The 23,112-nt window shown below is 37.7% G+C and overlaps 1 protein-coding gene across 1 annotated transcript in view; it reads right to left on the bottom strand.

Annotated features, from left to right (window-relative positions):
- Positions 1–12,074: 12,074 nt before the first annotated feature.
- LOC131039812 (B3 domain-containing protein Os11g0197600) overlaps positions 12,075–23,112 on the bottom strand; it is a 48,617-nt gene continuing 37,579 nt past the window's right edge. The window contains exon 4 of the mRNA XM_057972656.2: positions 12,075–13,384. Coding sequence (XP_057828639.2) covers positions 12,512–13,384 — 873 coding nt within the window. The 3' untranslated portion in view covers positions 12,075–12,511. The remainder of the gene's footprint in view (positions 13,385–23,112) is intronic.

Below are 23,112 nucleotides of genomic sequence, written 5' to 3'. Positions count from 1 at the left end.
TCTCAGAAGTGTTGGAATATGCAAAACATTGTCAATGCTTTTTACCCTTCCATCATTGAAACACAACTTTACGTTTCCTTTACCAACAAACTTATTCGTATTGTTGTCACCAAGGAAAAGAAATTCCCCATCATATGCTTTATAGGAGGAAAACCACTCTTTGTTAGGAGTCAAGTGAAAAAAGGCACTTGAATCAATAAGACAAACAAAATCCCTAATAGTGTTAGCAAAAATAAACAAAACATCAGAATGGTCATTAGAGGACTAATCCGTAAAAGAATCAATATTGTTTTCCTTAAGTATGCATTCCTTCTTCACATACCCTCTTTTCCCACAATTCCAACATTTTACTCTTTCTAGGGGTCTTTGATCATCCTTCAAACTTCTCCCTCTTTTTATCCCATTTTGGCCCTTTCTCTTTGGACCTTCCTTATACATGTGAGGCATCTTGGGAGCTAACATGCATAGACATTCTTCTCACCTCTTCTGAAAAAAGTATGGCAATAAAGTTGTACATCTCTAGCTCTGTATTACCATTGCTAATTGAAACAATTAGATTTTCCCGAGATTTGGGCAAAGAGCAAAGAAATAAGATACATTTATCTGCATCTTCTAATTTAACATCTATTGATGCATGGTTTTTTATTATTTAAGCAGTCTTCACTAGGGTGTTGACCCTTAACATAGCCAAAGACTATCAACATTACAAAAACAACAGACAAGGGTGATGACCCTTAAAAACATAGCCCAAAGGCAGTAAAGGAAACAATAAAATAGGGGTACAAACCCCAAATGAACCAAGGTCAGATAGGTGAAAAGAACCTATCAAACCCGCAAAAACCCGAAACCCAACTCAAAGATGGGGAGAATCATCCGAGCTAAGGAAAATTTGGGGGAGGGGGGAAGATTTACCCTTCTGCTTGTGATGAACCATGGTCCAGGAGATATTATCATTAAGACCATCAAAAGAAAGATTGGGTGGGGAGGGCCCCGTAGAGTTACAGTCAACATTTCTGCAACAGAATGGCAACAGGTTGTTACAGAAGAACATCAATAGGTTGTTGCAATAGAACAACATTAGGAGTAGATTTGACAAGAGTGGATCAATGATGTCGAATAAGAGCAACAGTCATAGGGCCAGAGGATTCCAAGTCAGCAGCACCAAGGGGTTCAATAGGAGCTTCAACAACAATAAGAGGCACAACCTCATCCCAGGATGAGTCATCATCCACCCGAGAGGAGTCATTAGTATCAGCAACATTGACCGTCAAATGATCAGTAGTAGCATCCTTCCACCAAGTAGAAGAGCCTTTGTGTCGAGAGAGAGAGAGAACAATTCAAATCCAAGTGACCCATAGAGAATCACCTTCGACAACAAAAGGGAAGGCCCTCATAGTCCAACGATTGAGTCCATGGCCTATCCCCAACCATAAGAACCACATCCCAAGGGAGAGGCTTGGAAATGCCAATATCGATTAAAATGCGGACAAAGGTAGAATGACCCATGGAGGACATGGCATCATCAACCTTCAAGAATCGACCAATAGATTTAACAATGGCCTCATAACAAGAGTGCTCCAAAAAATGAAGAGGAAGATTAGGTAGGTGAACCCAAACTGGACGCACATTGAGTGGTTCGGTAAGGGGGTTAAAGGAAGTTGTCTAGGGTTTGGTAGAGAGAGTGATCTCCCAAAGCCTATAACTTTCCCAACACCAAATCACGATCGTGGGAAGAAGCAAAAGAAGCAATGAAAAAGCCTTTAGCACAAGGGAAAATCTCAATGCTACATGCAACCAAAGTTTTTCAGGAAACACTCACCCAACGATGAAGATCTGGGAGAGAAGGACAAAGGCCCGTAAATCTACATACCAACATTGTATGTTGGTAGTAATCAATATTCTCAACAACTTCTAGACCATAGACCACCACAAGAGAGGTCTTGGCACAAGGAAAAGGATGGATCCCCTTGGCAGGATGAGCAGTAGATCTAGCCACATAAGCAAAGCTACATCCACCAGCAGAAGGTCTGGAAACCTTAGAACCCGCAACATTGGCAGAAATAGTGGTACCAGACATAGCAACACCAGTACCCACGACAACACCCTCAACAAAAAAACTAGGGACCACGACATCCCCAACAAAAGGGAGGGCAGTAGCGGCACCTAACCGAGAGGACATGAGTGTAGAAGGGCGAACGCCAAGCAAATCCCCATGGGGAACGATAGCATCACCATTCCCCCAAGGAGTATCGCACTTGGACCCAACAACTCTGGCAGGGGGAGGGGAGACCGCGAAAGGAACATCAGAAGTGCTAGGTAGAGCACCCACACCACAACAAGCACCAACAACACCAAAGTCCACGATAGGGAACTCAAGCACAAAAGAGCCGTTGAGGGTGACAAAGCAAGTTTTCAAAATCACAGGCATGTGCGGAAATTTTTTCTATACCATTTATTGATGCATGTTGACTTATAATCATATTAAAGCATTCAAATGATTAGTAATAGATTCACCCTCTTTGATTGTCAAAGAATATAACCTCCTCTTGCAATATAACTTACTTGACAAACTTTTAGATTGATAAATGTCATCTATCCTCTTCCACAACTTGTATGCAAAGTCTTCTTTAGAGACAGACAAGAGGATGGAATCAATAAGACCCAACCGAATGGTTCCTCATGCCTTCTAGTCCACTTTCTTCCAAGCATCATTCGTCATAGTAGAGTCCTCTAGTTTCTTTTCATGTGAAACTAACAATCACTAATCTCTTTCTTTCAAAAGTTATTCCATCACTGATTTCCATGTCTCGTAGCTAATACCATTGAATTTCTCGATATCTATGCAAGAAGTAGAATCCATAGCTTTCCATCCTTTTCTCAAGTTTGTGAAACCATGCACAATAAAAAATCCCATTGTAGCAAAAAACCTTCAACACTTATAGAGAAAGACATCCCTCTTTAGCAAAACCGCTAGCTCTAATACCAAATGTTAAGAAACAAGGTGAAGAAAGCTTGCAATATTAACTTTCTTAAGTGAATACAAATCTAAATAGATTACCAAATTTGAAATAGAAATGTGATTGCACCATTCAACATAAATACAAAATGAATGATACCAAAAGAGACACTGGATTTACATAGAGAAACCCTTTTCGAAAAAAACTCCACCAGAGAACAAGGGTAAGTATATTGTTAATCTTCGAAAGAGAGACTACATCAATAATACGCTTCAATTCACTTCTCCAAATAACCTCAGAAATTCTTGGAAACATCAAATAAACTATGATAAACCAGCTATGTCTTGGCTCCAATTTATAGCCGAATGGGAGAGGAAAAACTACTATTGTTTTCCCAAAACAAGGGGCCAAACCTACTTGCAAAAGCCCACACCTTGAAAAATGAATAGCCAATATTCATAATAAAATAATAAAACTTGTCAAGTGACTCCTCCTTGGGTACCAAGCCCAAAGCCACATAGACTTTAGACATTCTAAGCTCTTTGTAACTCTTGATAACTGTTCAAATCCCCAAATGGACACCTTTTCTATTCCCAAACTTGGGCATCATATGCATGACTCTTCAGGACACAATATGATCGTGGGAAAGAGTGTATGTTACCCATTTTAATTTATCTCGTTCACCTCTTGAAAATGCAATTACAATTAGCCATAAAGGATAAATATTTAATATTATTTCACATGTCCAAGGGAACACTTTCCAAGGACCATGGAGACTTGTCAATGACTTAGGATTGCAAGGTTAGGGTCACCTTATTCTAACAATTGGAGCATGTTGGAGCAAATATGAGATCACCATTAAGTTCTAGGAGTTGAAGAGAGTTTTGCCTTTTGTTTTGCCCAAATTGAGCTTGTGAAGCTAGGTTACGAGGGCTTGAAGTTAGTAGGAGGTTGTCAAACCTAGGAGTTAGTTGAATTTTTCAAAGCATTTTGGGCCAAAACAAACCAAACCATTGTGCTTAGAAGGCCCAAAAAGTCTATGATTGATTATCAAATCATGCAAAATGAAAACTTTTGCATCAGGCTTTCAAAGGAAAATTTTGCCTTGTTATTATTTTCATACAATTTGTATGGTGTAGGCATCAGGGTTGTAGTCAACATTGGATGAAATATTCAGTGTCATCTCTAGATTGTCTATCTATGTCAATGAATATTATTTTATAGAGTACAACCCTCCATGATCTAGTGTTGCCTTTGTGTATAGGTGGTATAGTAAAGTTATCTACAAATTTTTTAATTGTGTCGAGTACCTTTGTCCTTGCAAGTGATTCTATTAAAAATCAAGTGCTTATTATCCACAAGGAGGGGGGCACGAAATTTTCCACCCCACCACACAACAACACATTTTTTTAAACCTAATTGCACATAATCAATCACATTGTTGACCATATTTTTAGCCCCCAAGAGCCTATTTTGACCCATGTGGAGTCCTAAAAGGGCATTATTTTTCTTCAAAGCATAAATTATCACCAAGCTATCAATATTTTGCAAACAAGATACTGACAAAAAGTTGGTTCAATGTACTTCAAAATTGTACAAGTGATTTTCCCAAATTCTATTGCAAGTGAATTTTATTGCAAACTAAATTGAAATTCCCTCTTTTGAACCTTTGAGCTCATATTTTTTTGTTAATTTATCCGATTTTCATAATTCAAATGATATTTGAAAGGTATTCAAGAGCTCCATCATTTGTCCATGCCTATTTTCCAAATTCAACCCCAAGTATATTTTATTCAATTTTTTGCACATATGGCATTGCGACTAATTACTTGGATATCTTGACTCCTAGAGAGGTTTTGTACTTTTAGGAAGGCTTCATTTGCAGTATTGATCATATTTGGGAGTTTCTATATGTTGTTGAGGGTTTATGCCTTTGTAATTTTAGAGAATTATCATAGTTGATTATGGGTTTTTCATTTCATCCTTCTTTGATCATTTTGACAAAGGGAAACTATGGACAATGAAGAGATGGAATCATAAAACATCTGTAATAGCTCCATTTGTTGCAACATTTGTATGGTCTTGTTCTTTCTTAAAGCACACCCAATAAGATTTTTTCTTGGAATTGCAAAAGGGATCATGTCTTAGGAGTTATTGTAATGCATGTTGATGATGACATATTGAAGTCTATTCTTGATTTTAAGTGTCTTCATGCTCTTTGGACTAAAATTTAGGAGATATGGAGATCTAGTTGATATTTGATCTTGTTTCAAATTGTCTTTTGTCTCTTCATTTTTCAAAAAGGATACCTAATAATTGTGATACTATTTAGGAGTTTGATTCCTTGGGGTACTTTGAATCTTCAAAAGATGAGGACGATATTGCTTCAGAGGTTCTTACTTCTCCGTTTGAGACATTTGTTCATCCTTCACCTTCAATGATTCCTTGTGTAGAGTCAATACTTGAGATTTCAATCATTCCTATTCAATAGGACCACTTTGTCTTTTAGATTTGGAGGACATATTTGAGGGGTTATCTCTCCTCTTTGATTACAGTCATTGTTCTACTGTTGTCAAACCATATTTGCTTTTGAAACATTTTTTACATTGGTTTCCGCAAAGTCTTGGTTTGTCACCTTTTTTTATTGGGCATGATTTTGATTGGATTGTGACATCATTTTTTCCATGGACAAGAAGACACCTGAGTAGTTTTCATAGACATCATCATATATCTTCATGCTCATATCTTTCAATTCCTATCCTGAATGGGAAACATTCTTGTATTTGTACTTGGTTTTGTTTCTTCCTAAAGGGAGATAAGTTGTTTGTAGGCATTAGATCATGTTTTGTCCTTACACACTTGCCATTTTTGCAAGAGATTATTCATTTTGGAATGGGGGAGGGGGCAGTAAGGAAGGAGAGGGCTACATAGTCTCTCTCTTTCCCTTGTATTGGGGGGATATTGTATCTTCTTGATGGATGGAGTTCTTGGGGGTGTTGATGAGTCCTCCATACATCACTCATTTCATCATTTGTGCATGGTTGCTTTTTGTATCCTCTCTTTTGGAGAGGGGTTTTTTCTCATGTGGTTTTCCTCCTTTACTCTGAGTGTGAGAGATCTATTGCACATGGGTACCTAAAATGGTCTCTTTGCATCCTTGCATCGTTTGTATTGGTTTTGTTCCTCCCTAAGTTGCACTTAAAGGGAGTTGTTGGTGTGAATAAATTTGTGTTGCTAACTAGTTCTTTAGTGTAGACTTATTCACATGTTAACTTAAGTCCTCGATGTTATTTCTAGAAGTTAGTTAAAATGGGGTCATATATCTCATTTACTTCTTGTGTCATACATCATTTAATATTTGTTCTAAGTTGTTGTCTCATAACATAGGATTAAGACACATGTTAACATCTTTTTTAATTTTATCAGTCATCCTACCTATATAAGCAAGGCTCATGTACTCTTTGAAGCATATCCCATTGATCATCATTTGATCATATCTCATAGATCTTACTATGAAGCAAGTTCATTTCTTGCATGCTCTCTTGTGGAAGGTTTATTTGTTCTTGCAAGTGATCTTGGGTGTTGAGTTAATCTTCAGCTCCTACATCTTGCTTATGAAAAAGTTACCAATCATGAATCTTCTAGCCTTGGGGGTAATAATATATGGTTCTCCCCTGTCAATTGTGCTTAACATATTCTTAGAAACATTTGTGATACATTGATAACATCATTAATATTAATTTGCCTTGTGAAAGACAAATTCTAGAGCTTCGATCTTATCTTAACAAGAATTGCTCCAACATCTAGTTTATCATGGAATAAGAACAAAATTGACTGCTACCTTTCCCTTGTAGTATTGTCTTTGGATGTGATGGTTCTCTATCTCCATATCTGTATACATCACCATCCTTCATAAAATGTAACCCCATGTCCTCATTCAACCGGTTACATACAATCTATGCTTAAATTAAACAATTGAAGTGTTGTCATTCAGATTTTTAATTATAGAAAAATGATAAATTGAAATCTGTCCCTATTTTAGTGGAGCAACTACTGCTTAAAAAATGAAAATAAGCTTTGAGAAAAAAAGTGGCTAGAAATAAGCAGCAATTGATCATTGAAAAAAATGACATGTGGCTGCACAGTTTTTTTTTCTACTTATTTGCCTGCTTTTTTCTCCAAATTTTATTTGTAACAATTATTATTAAGAATTTCATTTAAATATACTATTTAAGACAACTACTTAAAAATAAACAACAAAAATTAATATTCATGAAATTACAAACTCCATAAAATAATGACTGCTAACCAAAATAAGATAGACAACCACATAGAAACGTGCCCATCACAAACAAGACTTTTAGAATTGCAAATGAAAGCCACAGAGACAGAAAAGTGACATTTGTTTAAAGCGTTCACATTAAATGTATATGGAGTCAGAAATTTTTTGAGGATCTTTACTATTGTTGATAAAAGGCAACCTGATCGTGACTGGTGTAAAAGTGACATGGAGGAATATCCCAGAGCTTGTATTCCATTTTGTTAAAGGTATATCATTTTAAGTTGCACATAATTTGAAGGGAGCATGACGTAAGTTTATCTTTATAACATAGAATAAGATCGGCTGCATGTTGAAGTCTATTTAAGATCTGTAAAGCGGAAAATCGCGATCGAACCCTGGTTGCTCTCCCCTCTTCCAATTCCAAGGAGAGAGAAGGGAGATTCACTCTAGGGTTGATGGTTTTCACTTAGGGGAGAGACTTTACATTCAAAAGAGGGGTTGAAACCCACAAGATCCAATCCCACGCAATGCAAGATTGGATGCTAAATGAGTTTCAAGGGTTATGACAGCAAGGCTACCCTCTTTTGTAAAGAATGTGCATAGAAGAATTAAGCTAGGAATGCATAGAAAGTGAGAAAGATTCGCTTATAAACTGAGATAGGAATACAGTATGAAGCTGCGGACCTGGAATTAGCAGTAAAATGTCGATACGGCGCTGTCCTGTAAATTTGAGCGAAAGTTGCCGGAACGATGGCGCCCGAGCGCCACGGTCCTCCGAAAAATCCGCGAAACGAAGGGGGATCTGTTCGTCTCTGCACAAGGATTCCAGATCTTCAATTTCAGCCGCGTACCTGTAACCTACACACAGAAAAGCGAAGACGATTGGGGGGTTAGGGATTAGGGGTTTGCCTTTAGGTCAAACCCCGGTTTTGGAATTAACCAAGAAATGAGCAATGCTGTAAATGTAAATGTCTGTAATGTAAAACAAATACTAATACCTTGTTGTAAGGATGTTTGTATCCTTATGTGCGAAGGTATAGATGTTGTATGTTGTATGTTGTAGTAGTATGTTGTAAGTGATCTCCTCTTCAATGGTTGAATCCTTGTCTTGAATGCAACACTTAGCCTTGAATGGAGACTTGAAATGATCAATTGCTTGAAAGAACGCTTGAATGCTTGAATGCTTGAGTATAGTTTCCACGCTTTTTCCATCATATCGAATGAAAGAGGAAAATGTAGTTTATATACTTGTCAATTAGGGCTGATAGACTGATTTTCCCGACCTTAGGCCGACCAAGAAAGATAATTTTCCAATTTGCAAACATAAAGACCCGAAGTCCAAAAGAGACCGGGCCCAAAATAGGACCCAGGGACCAGGGCGCTGGGCGCTCTGGTCCCACCTCCCGGGACAGCAGGGTGCAAAGGAGGTTCAGGCCAGGGTGCAAGAAAATGCAGTTTTCAGTGTCATAATCAGGTTTCGGGGTCTCCATTCAGGTTGCGTGTTGCGTCGCCATCGTGAAGACCCAAATGCGGTCGAAATTGCAAGTGTCGCAATTTTAGGACGCTACAAGATCATATTGACCCAACACTTATCTGTGGCATATCTTGCATAGATCTTCTGTGCATCCATCCCTACATTGGAGCAACTGCAAGTTCTCTATATTAGGTTCAAGGAACATAGTTTTGCTAGTTAATATGATCATAGTAGCAAAAATCGTTTTGGGAAAAAATTGGCAAATCAAAAGTATAAGATTTTTTTTTTAAATGAGAAAAAAAAGGGAAAAAAACAGATTTAAAAAAAATATAAAAAATTATAGAAAAAGAGACAAACTATTTTTTTTTAAACTTAAGGACATTTTCACAGCATAAAGATATAAAAACCAAATAAAATTGAGTTTAACCCATGAATTGTAGAAAATATTTCTTTTTTGTTTATATTCTTAATGCTATTGCATAGGCAAATATTCAGTTAACTTTTTAAGAGGGCAGTCACAAAATACACCAAATAGTTGTCTAAGTCTGAGATCAAATATTAGCCAAGTTTATGAAGTAACTAAGATCAAAAGTTCAGACAAATAGTAAAAGTGGAAGCCATTTTGAAGTGATCCAAGAATTTCATTGTGATTGAGGAAAGGAGTTTGTAAAGTTATTTAATTCAATATTTTAGAAAGCTGATCAAATCATATTCCACAATTACAATGATTTATATCATAACAACAAAAATCGTTTGGGGGAGAAATCGGCAAATCAAATGTACAAGATTTTTTGAAAAAGTGGGTTAAAAATTAGATTTTAAAAAATCTTTAAAAATTGTAAGAAAATAGACACTATTTTTTTAAAAACTTAACGGCATTTCCATAACATAGAGATATATAGAGTAAATAAAATAGAGTTTAAGCAATGATTGTAGAAGATGGATTTTTGTTGTTTATATTCATATTGTTGATTACATAAGCAAATATTCATGTAGCTTTTTAAAATGGCAGTCACCAAATACACCAAATAGTTGTCTAAGTCTGAGATCAAAGATTGGCCAAGTCTATGAAGTAGCTGAAATCAAAATTGATAGACAAAGATCCAGCTATTGTTAGCGATTTAATAAAAGTGGAAGCCATTTTGAAGTGATCCAAGACTTTCATTGTGATTGAGGCAAGGAGTTTTTGAGGGGTAGTTCAATATTTGAGAAAGCTTATCAAATCATATTCCACAGTTGCAATGCTATATATTTCCTGATGGCAATGGGTAAGTCTTTTATATGGGGTAGAATTCAACAAAAGGCATTTGTTTAGCTTAAGTAAAAAGATTAGCAAGCCACTGGTTTTGGCAATACCTATGTTGCAACTCCTATTTTAGGTAGAGACAGATTTTAATGATTGTGTGTTGGAGGTTCTTTTAGTACAACTATGTAAGCTTGTTTGTTGTCATTCAGATTTATTTCGTGGAGCACTTTGGATATATTGCTCACATAATGAATTGTATGTCTTTGTTTGAGCAAAAATTCACTATATCAATGATAAATTAAACATCATATATCTATATCTATATCTATATATATTATATATGTCTTCATATGTATAGTGTTGTGGCAGAAACACTCCATTGGTGAGACATCCACCAAGGTTCAAACCCCTGTTGGGCCATTCAGCCGAGCTTTCTGCCTTTGTTGGGTTGTTGAGCTCGTGGGTTTGAACAATTGAAGTGTGGGGAATGATGAACCCCCAAAAATGGACAAAATAACAAACTTTTTCAACGTTGATTCCACATTGACTCCGATTCCGCAACCCTATTCGTGAATCGGGATTTTTTCGAGGAATAAATCAGCTGGCTCCAAGATTCAAGATTAATTGGGTATATCAACATTTGCAAACATTCAAACAATCTCAACTATGATGGTGGTTTGGAGCCCAATGCTTAATGGAAATCTTATTCATATGCTCAAATCACATAACAGTTGTAAATTAATGAGGTATTTCCTGCAGTGTGCCAAATTACGATATTTATAACAAGATTTAATTGTGTAGTTTGAGTAAACTTATCGATCCATATTTATGAGAATCAATAAGTTTGACTCAAAAACTCCAAAGTTGAATTCTGATATACATATCATATATTGTGAAATTATTAGCAGTTATCAGACATGAAAATTTTTGAATGTTTATATAAGGTGTTTGTTATAAAGAGATATATATTGTGTCACACGATACTAGTTTGCTACTTATGTAAGTTGAGCAATCTTACAAAGATATAAAAAATGAGCCTGTATAATTTTTGGGGGGCCTGGATACATTACAGCATGGAAACACCCACATATATTAAAATAAAAACAAAAACAAACATAATCTTCCTTGAGGTAGTTGTGATGTAGTTTAATCAGTAGCAGGAATGAATAGAATAAAAGATAAGCTTTTGTTATAAAGTGGCGTCAATTATGTTAGCAGGTGCTTAGAATTAAAGCAGGTTCTTTAGGATTTTAAATATTTTGCTTGTTATTACTTATTTGTTGATTTTGACTTAGAGATGCAGGTTCTCCATGGAAATGCTGCAGCAGAACATCAGGCCCTTCCCACAAACATTGCCTGCATTTCCTGCCGTTTCTTGATTACTTGTGACATTTCAAGCAAATGAGAGGCTTTAGGGGACTCATACCTGGATCAGAAAGGGCTATTGACATTTCCAAGAAGGGCCTAAACCTGTAAGGCAAATCTGAAATATTTCAGTGGAGGAACCATAGCTGGAACACAACTGACATGTTTCCCTGCAGAAATGGATGGAAGCAGGGGTGGGTTAGGAGCCTATGTTTGCTGCAATGTTTAAGGAGTCTGGCTTGTGTATAAGGTGTATAACTACCAGCATACATCCCTGGTGTATAAGCTGTAAGCTCGAGGGAATTGTTTTTAGCAAAATACTGTATTAGGGGAGAGGGACCAGTAGGTGATAGCGGTACCAATACATGCTATGGTACTTGGACAAAATAAGATCAATAGTGGTGCACTAAAAATGTCATGTCGATGCTTATCTCCAAAAAAGTACGTTTAAAATTCAAAAATTAAACAATCATGTGATGTCAGCACACAAGTAAACATGACTTAGTGCACACCTAGGGGTCTTATCACAATTTGGGACCATTTGGACACCTTCACAAAGATGCATGCTGATGTGGCATCATATTTGACCATGTGGAGTTGAAACGAAATTTTTAAGTAGGAGACTTGATAAGTAAGCTGCTGTATAAAATTGAGAAAATTTTGAATTGTCCACAAATTTTTGAGAAGCGTGAAGTTAGGGTGGGCATGTATAGGGAGGGCCCTCTTCCCTAGTAAGGAGAAAAAAGTTGGAAAATTGAATAAGCTCATTCAAATAACTATAGAAAGAACTTGCTTCAGATTAGCACTACATGATATTAAAAATTTGTTTCCCTTGGACCGAACTCCAAATTTTGCTTCTCAGTTTGTAATTTATTTCAAGTACAGACAGTTGCTTCAGGTTACAATGTCAAAAAAGTTTACTAAACTATGGAAATCACATTCTATGCTCTAATGAAATAATACCACTGCAGTCCATGCCTATATTTGCTGTCCGCTTCAATATGCTCAGGTGTCCAATGCCACATTACCTTTTGAACTTGATGCCAGGTTTGTTTTTGCATCCGTATCAATAGAAGAAGTTGCCGCTTCTGGGTTTCTTGATTTGCTTCCTCAACTATTGAAGCAGCTGTCAAAAGATCCTTCATCAACAGGGTTGTGGGAATAGATGAGGTTCCTGTATTGTTTCTCTATCCTGAAACAGTTCTGCAATTTTCTTCGTCATTCATATCAACAAGAGAAGTGGCTGCTTCTGGTGACAATTGAGCTTCATATTCCAGATAAGGTACTGGAATAATTGAATTTATCAAGGGCCCTTCAAGCATGGACTCCTGAGATGGAATTAATGCCACATTGTTAGGAGGCATTGTATGCGTTGCAGCATCACTATGCCAAACAATCTCCATGCCTTTTTTGTCATCACCATTGAAATCATCCAGAGAAGCAGTCTTTTTTGACAGGATAATTGTATCCCAGCCAACTGATTGTTGTCCATTTGCAGACAATGCAGAATACATCAGCTCTTTTGGTGAACCTAACAAATTACATATTCCATTAGGTCTTGGGCTTTTTTTATAATCTGCTTTCCTCTCTGATTTAGAAGGGGTGCATTTTGATTCAGCCCGTTTATGAAAATTGCTTCCACTGCTAGCCTTCTCTTTTTTCACTTGCTTGTGTTTCACCACTTTTGCTGACGAATAAAACGCAAAACCTTCCCTTGAGACTTTCATTTTCTTCTTAGAGTGCTTTTTAGGTAATGCAATGCTATCACTTATTCCTTTACCTTCCATCCTCTTGTATGGTGTACAAATTTTGACAACCCTGTAAATATGGACTCTGATTTTAAATTTTATTTTGCTCTCATCTATCCGCTCAAGGATACAAACGTCATCCTGCTCAAGATTATTATCAATTGACAAATATTTCCAACCTCCACTCAGGCCTGGTCTAGAGCGATCCCCCAAGTATTTTACATCCCATTCCTTATTGTTGGGATCCACAAGAGTCAATTCTGTTCTTTGTCTTGGTAACCGGAGACGATCTCCACATACTCTTGGTATATTCTGCACATCCAAACCATCATGCACTCTAGATTACATCAAACTGTTAAACCCCTCTTAGCCCCTACCATTCAGAAAAATCCAGAAAAGAAAGCTAATTTCACAGAGAACATGCTAAAACTCTTTTTAATCCAACTCAGCAGAAGAAGAGAAACCTAAATAATAATTATCAACTATATTACTTTAGCCTGCTAGACCCCTTTGAAACCCTTCCAAGCTTAAGGTAGAGAAACCTAAAGAATCAAATATTGCATTGGCCTGTTAAACCCCTCTTAAACTTAGTTAAGCAGAAAAGAGAGAATTGTAAACATTAGAATGATTATTATATCTTCAGTGTTTCTCCAAGTTTTGAGAAAGCAATTTAATGGATGGCAAAATAAAATCATCTGGACAATCTATAAAAATTTACATAAAAAATAATTAAAAAAATCAGTAAAAGAAGCTGCAAGGCATCATTTTCGTAAACGAGTAAAGAAGCTGAAATTTATACGAAGTTTGACAATTTGATAATCAATTGATCCAATAGTTTTAGTATAATATGTTTAGAATTCATCACTCTCAAGATACAAAGAACAAAGTAACACAAAATATATAATAGTTAATCCAACTTATTTATCTGATGCAAGTGCTGTGGCATACTCCTCATTGTTGGAATTGCAAGACTTGTCTAGCTCCTAGAACTGGACCCCAACCAGTCTCCATCAGTTTCCTAGAGACTCTATATCTCACCCTGCATCTAGACTCTTCTTATCCTAAATCATCTTGCAATCCATGAGAGGTAAGGCATTGTGTACAGCCACAAGCTTCTATACTATGTTCCTCTCGATAAAGTGGATAGAATTATATTTAGAACATTTCCTCTCAAAAATAGAGAAACTACAATCCCAATGGCTAGTGTACTTATTAATGATGGGGACCCATACAACCATTGCCAGCTCAATGGGTTCTCATTTGTCGCAGTTTCTCTATCTTTGCCGAACTCATGTAGATATTGAATTTGGCAAATCTAGTTGTGTTGGATCAATGCCTCCTCTAATACTAGACATCTTGTTAATGTCCTTCATGAAGCCCCTCTACCCCTCCATGCCATATATGTTTAACTATGTTACTGGGTTCTAGTAGAATTGCACCTATTTCAGGACTAAACAAGTTATGATATGGGAAGGAGGCTTGGTATGAATACAAAAGGGCCAAGGCATGCCCCTATCACCCGAAGTATCCTATGGGTACATTTGAGAGCAGAAGCGGAGCCTAGTATGCACATAGGTCAGCCAGGGTACACCCCTACCACCCCAAATACTCATGTCCTAACAGGGTAATCAAGGCAAATAAAGCATGCCCTAGCATTCTTATGACATATCCAAATGCTTCTACGGGCAGCCACAGCTGCACCCACAGACCTAGTGCATATTTTGACGAAAGAAAAGTAATTTTTTAAACTCTAAAAAATAAATAACAATCCTAAAAGGGAACAATATCATTCATTTTACAATCACAAAGCACAAAAACAACTGATACCATTCCACTTCGACATTTTTGCATTTGTAAACCTTGCTGGTCTTTTTAAAAGTGAAGGATTGCAAAGGTGCCAAAAACATTTGGTAGGTGCTAAGGAAGGAACTCACTTGCACAAAGGAGATTTATTGATCGAAATTAAGTATTTTGCCTGGTTCCATGGAGACGAGTTTCCCCTGCGAAAACCAGGCGTCTTCGAGATGGGGACGTCCCCAAGACGTGGGGACGCCAAGGAAACGTTTCTTTGCCAAGAAACACATCAGAGGATGTTGTGATGTCCCCGAGACACCCAAATGTCACTCGACACTCCAGGGGATGCGACTGAGTTTCTGCGGCATAGAAGACAAAAAGGTGAGTTTTTTTTAAGGAAAAAAGCAGTTCTACTTCTCTAACCCTAACCCTACCTTGACCCCAACCCCCAAGGCCTCTCCAAAAAGTTATAATAGAGAAATATGGTCTCATTCTCAATCACAAAAAACAATGGCTGCAGTCTGAAACATCTCTAAGTGAAGAGTGAAGAGAAAGAGTGACTGAGAGATCGAGCTGGAAGGATACTTAGGAGAGAGAGCAAACCAAGAGGAGATTCTTCATTCTTGCAAGGGGAAGAGGGTGGCAAGATTAAAGGTAAGGATTCTCATTAAAAACATTTTATATTCAAGTTTCACTCATTGTTCATTGCACAATGCAGCTGTTATGATTCATGAATCATGATTTTCATTTAAATTTATTAATGAATCAATGATTGAAAATTTGAAAGTGAATTTTGACACAATGAAAAGTAAAACCCTGCAATAGTGCACTCAAATTCATTTAAATTATGAATAGTGCACTCAAAATCATTGTTGTTTGCTTGAATAATGCACTGTTGCACTCAATTCACTGTTCAAAACTTCAATGTTCATTGTTTACTTCAAAACTGTTCAAAACAGAAGCATATAGTTTTTCTAATTTTATTTTTTTAACATTGTTTCTTTTAGCATCATTCTCAATATGAGTTCTCACAGCATGAGTGGGTCAAGAGGTTGAAGGAGAAATTCAAAGTGAAAATGAATCATCTAATGATGCTAGCATAGAAGCAGTGGAGGGGTGACTCTAACACTCAAACTGAAATAAGTTCTATTGGGAGTCAAACTTATGGTTGCCCTTCTCAAAATCCTGCAAAAATGGGCCAAGGGCCCCTCTGATCAGAAGTCACCTTTAAAACAATTTGTATCTAAGGTACTAGCAAAGCCTGTGACAGCTGGGGGCACTAGAAAGTGGAAGTGCCAATGTGTAATCTTGAATGGTTTGGCAGCATTACTAGAACTAATGCACACTTCCTTCTTGTTCGAGGAAAAAGTGTAGATGTATGCAGATAGGTGGAAGGGAACCTGAAATATAGGTATGAAATATTAAAATTATGGGGTTGTAATGAACTTGAAATATAGCTACTTTGCCACCAAGAAGTAGGGGTAGTTAGATTTCTATAGTTTCTACTTCTACTTTGCAGAATCTAAGGCCACCAAATCCATCCAGTTTAGGGGCAGCAAAGCCTAAGGGGAAACGTAAGATGACTAGTCAATCTTCACAACCATTGGCAGATTTATTAAATGTGCAAGAAAAGGATGAGGCAGATGATGCAATTGACAAATTCTTCTTTGCTGATAGCATTCCATTCCATGTGGTCCGCTCTCCTTATTATAAGGAAGCTATGTCAAAGATAATAAGGGTGAGACCAGAGGAGACTAAATTACGGACAACAATATTGGATCAGAACTATTCCAAGATTAATATTTTGATGGAGAAGATGAAGAGAATCTAGGTCACAAATGGATGCAGCGTAGTCATGGATAGTTGGATGAACACTAGGCATCATCCACTTACCAATGTCATGGTTACATCTACAACAGGCCCTTATTTCCTCAGGGCTATTGATTGTTCAAGGCATTGCAAGGATACTCATTTTGAGTTCCAAATCCTCAAAGATGCTATAGAGGAGGTTGGGCCACAAAATGTGGTGCAGGTAGTGACACATTCAGCCCATGTGTGAAAAGCTACACGGAAGTTGATTGAGGAAGCCTATAGACATATTTGGTGGAATCCTTGTGTGCATGCTATTAATAATGCACTCAAGGGTATGGGTAAATCAGCTGGATCAAAACAATTGTCAGTGATGCTATAGACATGAAAAATGTTTATCTGCAACGACCACACTTCACATGCACTTTTCAGGTTCTTCTCCAAGAAGATTTTCTTGAAACCTGTAGAAACTCGGTATGCATCATACTTTAGTCTATTGGAGGGGATGCTTAAGTTGCAAGAGGCATTGCAACTAATGGTTATGACAACAACATGGAATCGATGGCCTAAGTTGAAGACACAACAAGGGTTGAGGGTGAAGGAGGTGGTGAAGAATGATGTCTTTTGGGCTGATGCCAAATATGTTGTCTCCAAAATTACTCCAATCTTCAGAGTTATTAGATATGGGGATTCTAATGCACCCTCCCTTGGAGAGGTGTATGAGTGCATTGGTTCTATGTTTGATCAAATGAAGGTTGTTGTGAAAGTGAAGGACCCCACATTGCAATTCTACACCTAGCATATTCGATTGATCATTCAACAAAGATGGGAAAAGCTCAACACTCCCTTACACATGGTTGCCTATGCATTGAACCTGAAGTGGTACGTGCAAAGGTGCAACAAAATTACACCTATAGAGGATGCTATGGTGAAGGATGGACTCATGAAGGCCATTGAGAAAATGCATGATCCTATAGAGGCCATCTTGATTAGTATTGAGTGGACAAAATTTGCCACTCTTTGGGGATATTCATAGGCGACTGAGATAGATCTAGAGACTATGTCACAGGAGGACCCTGTTGTGACCACATCACACATTGCCCCATCAAGATGGGGACCCCCTTTTTTCTAGGTTTTTCCCTCTCTAGGAGTAGTCTCTCTCTATGCTCTTTTCTAGTGAGTGGAGTAGAAGAAATTATCAAGATGAAGGATTCAAAGTTTGAGTAAGTAAAGCAAAGTTAGGTTAGAGAGTCAAATTAAGAGATAGTCATAAGGTCGCCTACATTGCCCCAATTTGAGAACAAAACTTTCAACAAAACCATCATTGGACTGAAATTTGCTTAAATGCATTGACCTGTACCTTGCTCGGGTCCTAGAGCGAGATTTTGTTTTAGGTCCCATCCTTCCGAAGGTCACAGAGCGAATTTCCTCTATAAATGTTCTTAAGGGCCGAATTGATGATGCTTTCATATGGAGAGGTTGGAAAACTTAAGATGAGGTAAAAGGAAGTGGTGAGTTTTAAGTCTTGTCCTTGTAAAAAACCCTAAGGTGAACTATCAAATCTTCATTTAGGTCTCGTCCTTCCAAAGGACGGTGAGCGAATTTCTCATACCTTGACCTTGTCCTTCCAAAAGGACGGTGAGCGAATTATGTTTTGAGTCTTGTCCTTACCAAGAACATAGAACGAAATTCTCATCAAGGACATTGAGCAAGTTTCTTCACTTAACCATGTATCTTGCTGTAGCGTCGTAAATTGTACGCACTTGCTAGGGTGGTACAATTTCACACCTAGTTTAGCACCCGCCTTGGCGCATTTTGCATTTTGCATTGCATTTCCCCTTTAGCACTTAATTAATTAAATTAATTAGGTCTAAGGTCCTATTTTATCATCTCCCATATCATAAAGTTGGGCCCTTTCATTAAAGTGTGCCCCTTTCATTTTATTCTTCCAATACATCATTTACTCAAAACCCTAATTAGGTCCTATTTTGAACTTGGGGGCTTGATTTCGGGGGTCAAAACATCTCAAAATCACCTGTAACTTCGGGATTCTCTCTAAAATCATCATATCTGACGGCCCTGAAAATTTGGTGAAAAGTTGTCGGGACCATGGCGCCCGTGCAACATGGTCCCGGACATTTTTCCCGAAATTTTGGGAGCACGATCCAATCATAAAATAAAGCTTAACCCCAAGAAATTGGCGGGACATTCAATCTCTAGGTCGGCCAAAATACGAATTTACAACCTAGGGTTTCATACATAAAAGCTCTCTTTCCTCATTGGAAAGGATCCGATTTTTGGCTTTCAAGGACCTTCTATGCAGCGAAAGAGCAGATCTTTGAAGACTTCAACAACATTCAACATTCCTCTATCAAGCACTTATCAAATTCATTCATCCACTTAGGGCTTGGAAGACATTGAAGAACAATAGGAAATTACCGACTGAAGATTGGCTTGTACTCCTCCCTTGAGGGTTGGGTATGATTTCATGTTGTTTTCATGTCTTTGCATAAGCTTCAATATATCCTTTATTCATGCTTTAGATCACTTTGTATCTTGATTTAGAGCATTTACATTATCATTTACAAGCAATTAGGGTTTACTTTCTAGGTTGCTCTAGTTTGCTTTCTTGCATTTAAGGACCTTGCACACACAATACATTTTACAATACAACTTGGCTATTCGTGGAGGTGGAAATCACCGAAGCGGGGGTTTGACTAAGGCAAAACCCTATATAGCCGCCCAAACACCTTTTCAGATATAAGTGCAGGTTTCGGGACTCGGACGACGCCACAGGTTGCAGATCCGGGAGAAGCAGACTGAGACCGACCTTCCCACCAAATTTCAGAGAAAAAGACCAGGACAGGGGCGTGGGGCGCCCTGGTCCTGCCAGGACAGGGGCGCTGGGCACCCTGGTCCCTTCTGGGCGCCCTGGTCCCTACTGGGCGCCCTGGTCCGACAGCATTTTCAGCATTTTTGACAGCTTTTTCCAAAGTGCAAAAACAGCAGTTTCCGGAGCAGTTTCAGGGGCAAAATCAGGACAGTGGCGCCTGCGCCCCCGTCCCGAACATTTTCAGTCGGATTTTAACTCCGGGTACACATTTTCATTCTTGTCTTATCCTTGTGTTTACAGCTTTCCATCATTTAAGTTCAATTCTGCAATCTTGTCATTAGTTCCTACTTGCATTTTGAGGTTAGGGATTGAACTTGCATCATTTTATCTTTCAATTTCAACAAGGGAATAGAAATCCTAATAGATATCCCGTGGCTCTCTCTTTCACAAAAAGAAGTAGCCAATTGTGCGATATCTCTAGGCTCTTTCGTATTCCGTAATGTGTGTCAAAAGGTAGGATTAGGGCATGTTAACCTAGTCTCGCTTTTTCCCCTACACATTTTGGTGAACCCGACGTGAATCTATCATTGCTTCCTCTTGCATTGCATTTGTTAGATCTAGATCTAGATTTAGTGTGTTTTCATTTCATTTTCATTAAAAAAAAAAAAAAAAAAGTGTGTTTCTGTGCATTGTGTGTTTAAATTTTATGCAATTTCAAAATGTTAGATTTTTATTTGCAAGATGATCATATTTGTGATGATTATGAGTTAGATGAAGCTTTAGATGAATTTTTGAAACCTAAATATACCAAACCTTCATTTTACCAAAAACTCATAAACCTTGTTACTATGCCATTTAGATGTGATGAGAAAGATAAGTCAAATGGTTCCTCTCAAGGGTACATTCCTATCAACTCTTCCACTGAATCTAGTAACATGGTTGTGTTCAATAATCCCCTCTATGAGGAATTATCTCCTTTTGAATCAAAAGATAAACCTTTTAATAGATATGATCATGCATTATTGGATGATGACCTTGATGACTGTGTGGCTCTTCAAAAATGCTCCCTTCATGAGGATCCTTGTGTGCAAGAAGATGACATTATCCCTACATTTCCTAGTGATGGCCTTTCCTTTTCCAACAAAATTCCCACTAGAGATGATGAATTAATGATAAATGCTTACCCTTCTCCTAAAGTTTGTCTTACCCATAAGCATCCCTTAGAGAAAGAAGATGAAATAATAAGCAATTTCCTTAATTCTCTCTCCCCTAAAGATCATATTGAACATATTTTGAGGAAAGAGGATGAGTTTAACACATCTATTGATGCTCTCCCTCCTAAGGATGAGGAATTAATAAACGATGTTATCTCCTCTCCCGAAATTGACAATACTTCAAACATTCCTTTCGACAACCTCACTATTTGGGATGAACCATTAGAAGAAGGTATAGATTATTCTCTACCCCTAGCCAAAGGGGATGAAATCAAGATTGGAAACTCCCTTGATAGTTTCTCCCCTTCCTTGAATCTCAATTATTCTCCCTCTAAAAATAAAGCATCTCCCTCTCCTCAACTTGGTTCTACTCATAAGGAAACCCTAGTTCAAAGCAAGATGGTTAACATTTCTTTCAAAGATCTCCCTCTCAAAAGTGAGACTTTAGAGAGTAGTGTTGATCCTTCTCCTAGAGAGTTTATTCCCCATGTAGATCCTGTGATGATAGAGGATGATATGACCTTTCCTCTTCCTACTAGAACATCAATGCTTACCCCTTGTCTCTCTCCTAAAATTGATTTAATCCATGATAAGATTTTAGTGCAAGAGAAGACTATCAATAATTCTTCCAACACTTTTGTTCATTCCTCTAAACCATCCTCAATCAATTTGATACATGTAAATGAGACACCTAACAAACCTCTCTTCACTGTCCAAGGTGCTTGTCCTTCTCAAAATTCTCAACCTTTAAATAAGCCTATCTTAGTGGTTCAAGGTGGTTATGCTAATGATTCTTTTTGCACTCCTAAGAAACCTATTATTACTGTGCAAGGTGGTTATTCTTCTAAGAGCCCTTATGAGTATGCTAAGCAACTAACTAGAGAGAGTTATCATGCGGTTGCTCATACCTATAACACAAGAAACAATAGGCAACCTAGTCCTCCTCCAGTTATCCCCACTTCACTTCCTCCTTCCCAACCTATTCTTCCTCAAGCGCCTCGTATTTCACAAATGCTTAGTAAGGACTATGATCTCATAGAACAACTTAAAGCTACCCCTGCTAAGATATCCCTTTGGGATTTGATCCAAACTTCTTCTGCTCATCATGGAATGTTACAAGATGCCTTGAAAGATTTGAATGTTCCTCCACCTAATACATCTAGTAATATAGTGTCTTTGGTTAACTCTGTGATGAATCCTAAAGCTCAAATTGTGTTTACCCAAGATGAGTTGCCTACTAGTGAAATTCAACAACAATATGATCCCTTGATGATTGTGGTTATCATAAATGACACTGCTATAAGACGAACACTGGTAGATAATGGCTCTGGCCTTAATGTGTGTAGCATTAATCTATTGCATAAGATGAATGTGGATACATCCCTTATTGAGCCTGACTCTCATCCCATTCGAGGCTTTGATAATGTGGCTAAGTCTTCATTAGGTATTATCACCTTACCCGTCACAGTGGGACCTGTTACTTTGCCTACTCCTATCCATGTTATGTCGGGAAATTTAACATACAACTTGTTATTAGGGAGACCTTGGATTCACAGTATGCAAGCTGTCCCCTCTACATTGCATAGACAAGTTAAATTCATTTATAACAATAAGACATATACCTTGATAGGTGATACTAAACTTCAGGCTTGTTTGCAAACATCTACTTCCAAAGGGAGTTCTTCTAAGCCTTCCTCTTCTAGTGATGACTCGTTAAACAAGATACCTATGGATGAATCATCACCCTTTGATAATCAAAATTCTTTGGATGAGCCTAAAGCTCCTGAAGAAGATCCTTCTGGACTTGAGTCTACACATGAAAAGGCTTTTGATCCTGAGAAGGTTCTCGCGGAAGACGATTGGGGATCTCTTGATTTTAATCCCACCTTTGTAGGTGAATATAGGGTTCCTCCTAGAGATCTTAAAGGTAAAAAGAAGGAAGAAACTAGAGATCAATCAGTCTTACCTAAATCTATGAGCAATAATTTTGTGGCCGCTTCTCAAACTTCTTCTCCTCACACCTCTAATTATGAAGAGTTTGATTCTTTGTCTTATGAAAAACCACCTTCTCTTCCTGAAATGGTTGATCGTTATGGTCGTGGTTTTCGTATTTTTGCTAAGCATGGGTATCATGGAAATGGTTGTGGTGCTCATGAACAAGGGATAAAAGTTCCTCTAGAGACTAATTTTCACAATTATGCCTTTGGACTCGGCTATAATCCCTGCAAACGCACTAAAGCATCTAAAAGACCATCTCTCAATGTGAATGCTATATTTAGTAGTGATGATGATCTCACTTCAACTAAATCATCTTCTACTTCTATCAACTCTCATTCCCCTCATAAGGAAATCTTGGCAATGAACAAATCTCTTTATGAATCCCCTCAAAT

This window comes from Cryptomeria japonica, chromosome 7, assembly GCF_030272615.1.
Source record: "Cryptomeria japonica chromosome 7, Sugi_1.0, whole genome shotgun sequence".
Lineage (NCBI taxonomy): Eukaryota > Viridiplantae > Streptophyta > Pinopsida > Cupressales > Cupressaceae > Cryptomeria > Cryptomeria japonica.
The sequence above is the reverse complement of the archived record's forward strand: the minus strand, read 5'-3'. Positions and strand labels throughout refer to the sequence as shown.